The 898-nt window shown below is 49.1% G+C and overlaps 1 protein-coding gene across 1 annotated transcript in view; it reads left to right on the forward strand.

The window, feature by feature from the left end:
• The window catches only part of dennd6aa (DENN/MADD domain containing 6Aa), a 43,978-nt gene that overhangs the window by 33,011 nt on the left and 10,069 nt on the right, over nt 1-898 (forward strand). Inside the window, 1 exon segment of the mRNA XM_070439401.1 lies at nt 125-288. Within this exon segment, the coding sequence (XP_070295502.1) occupies nt 125-288 (164 nt within the window).

The following is an 898-nucleotide window of genomic DNA, read 5'->3' on the forward strand; positions in this document are numbered from 1 at the left end:
GAGCCGCGATGTTCTATCTAAAACCGAATATACACCACTGTGCTGAGAACTTAAACAGTTGTTGTGAAGGAGGGCTTTATGAAAACTACAGTAACACACAAGTCTTCCATTCTCCATCTCACAGGAGCGCTATGTGGCCAGTCTGATGCCTCTACAGAAGAACATCTCTCCTTGGAAGAGTCCTCCCCAGCTGAGGCCCTTCCTCCAGGAGGACTTTATGAAGACTCTGGAGAAGGCTGGTCCTCAGCTCACCTCACCACTCAAAGGAGACTGGATGGGACTCTACAGGTACTGACGTCCACCGCACACAGATAGCCTGGTTCCACGTGTCGTTAACCTTTTTTAACCAGGGACTCCTACTGAGAGGTCTGTTTTACAGATGATCCATGAATGACAAAAAACACGCATCAAATATGCCGAACATAAACAACCGCAGCCGTAGGAAACGGACACATCAGTAATAAGCTCCTCAATCAGTTTTCAGAATTTCACTAGATGCATCCAATTTTAAACAGTTTTTGAGATTATTCCATAAATAAGGTGCACAATAATAAAGCTGATTCACCTAACTATGTGGAGACCGAAGGAGTTTCGGGATGCAACCGGGGAAACCGCCTGTCGTCAAGTCGCCCGGTCTCAGGGATAGCCAACACCGGAAAACCCCTTGTCAAGTCCGGTCTCAGGGATAGTCAACGGGAACCCCTTCGTCAGTGCCCCGGTCTCAGGGATAGTCAACACCGGAAACCCTTTGTCAAGTCGCCCGGTCTCAGGGATGTCAACACCGGAAACCTTTCAAGTTGCCCCGGTCTCAGGGATAGTCAACAAGGAAACCCCTTCGTCAAGTCGCCCCGTCTCAGGGATAGTCAACACAGAACCCCTTCGTGCAAGTCTACTCTCC

Source organism: Salvelinus sp. IW2-2015, unplaced genomic scaffold (genome assembly GCF_002910315.2).
Source record: "Salvelinus sp. IW2-2015 unplaced genomic scaffold, ASM291031v2 Un_scaffold1618, whole genome shotgun sequence".
NCBI classification, from domain to species: Eukaryota; Metazoa; Chordata; class Actinopteri; order Salmoniformes; family Salmonidae; genus Salvelinus; species Salvelinus sp. IW2-2015.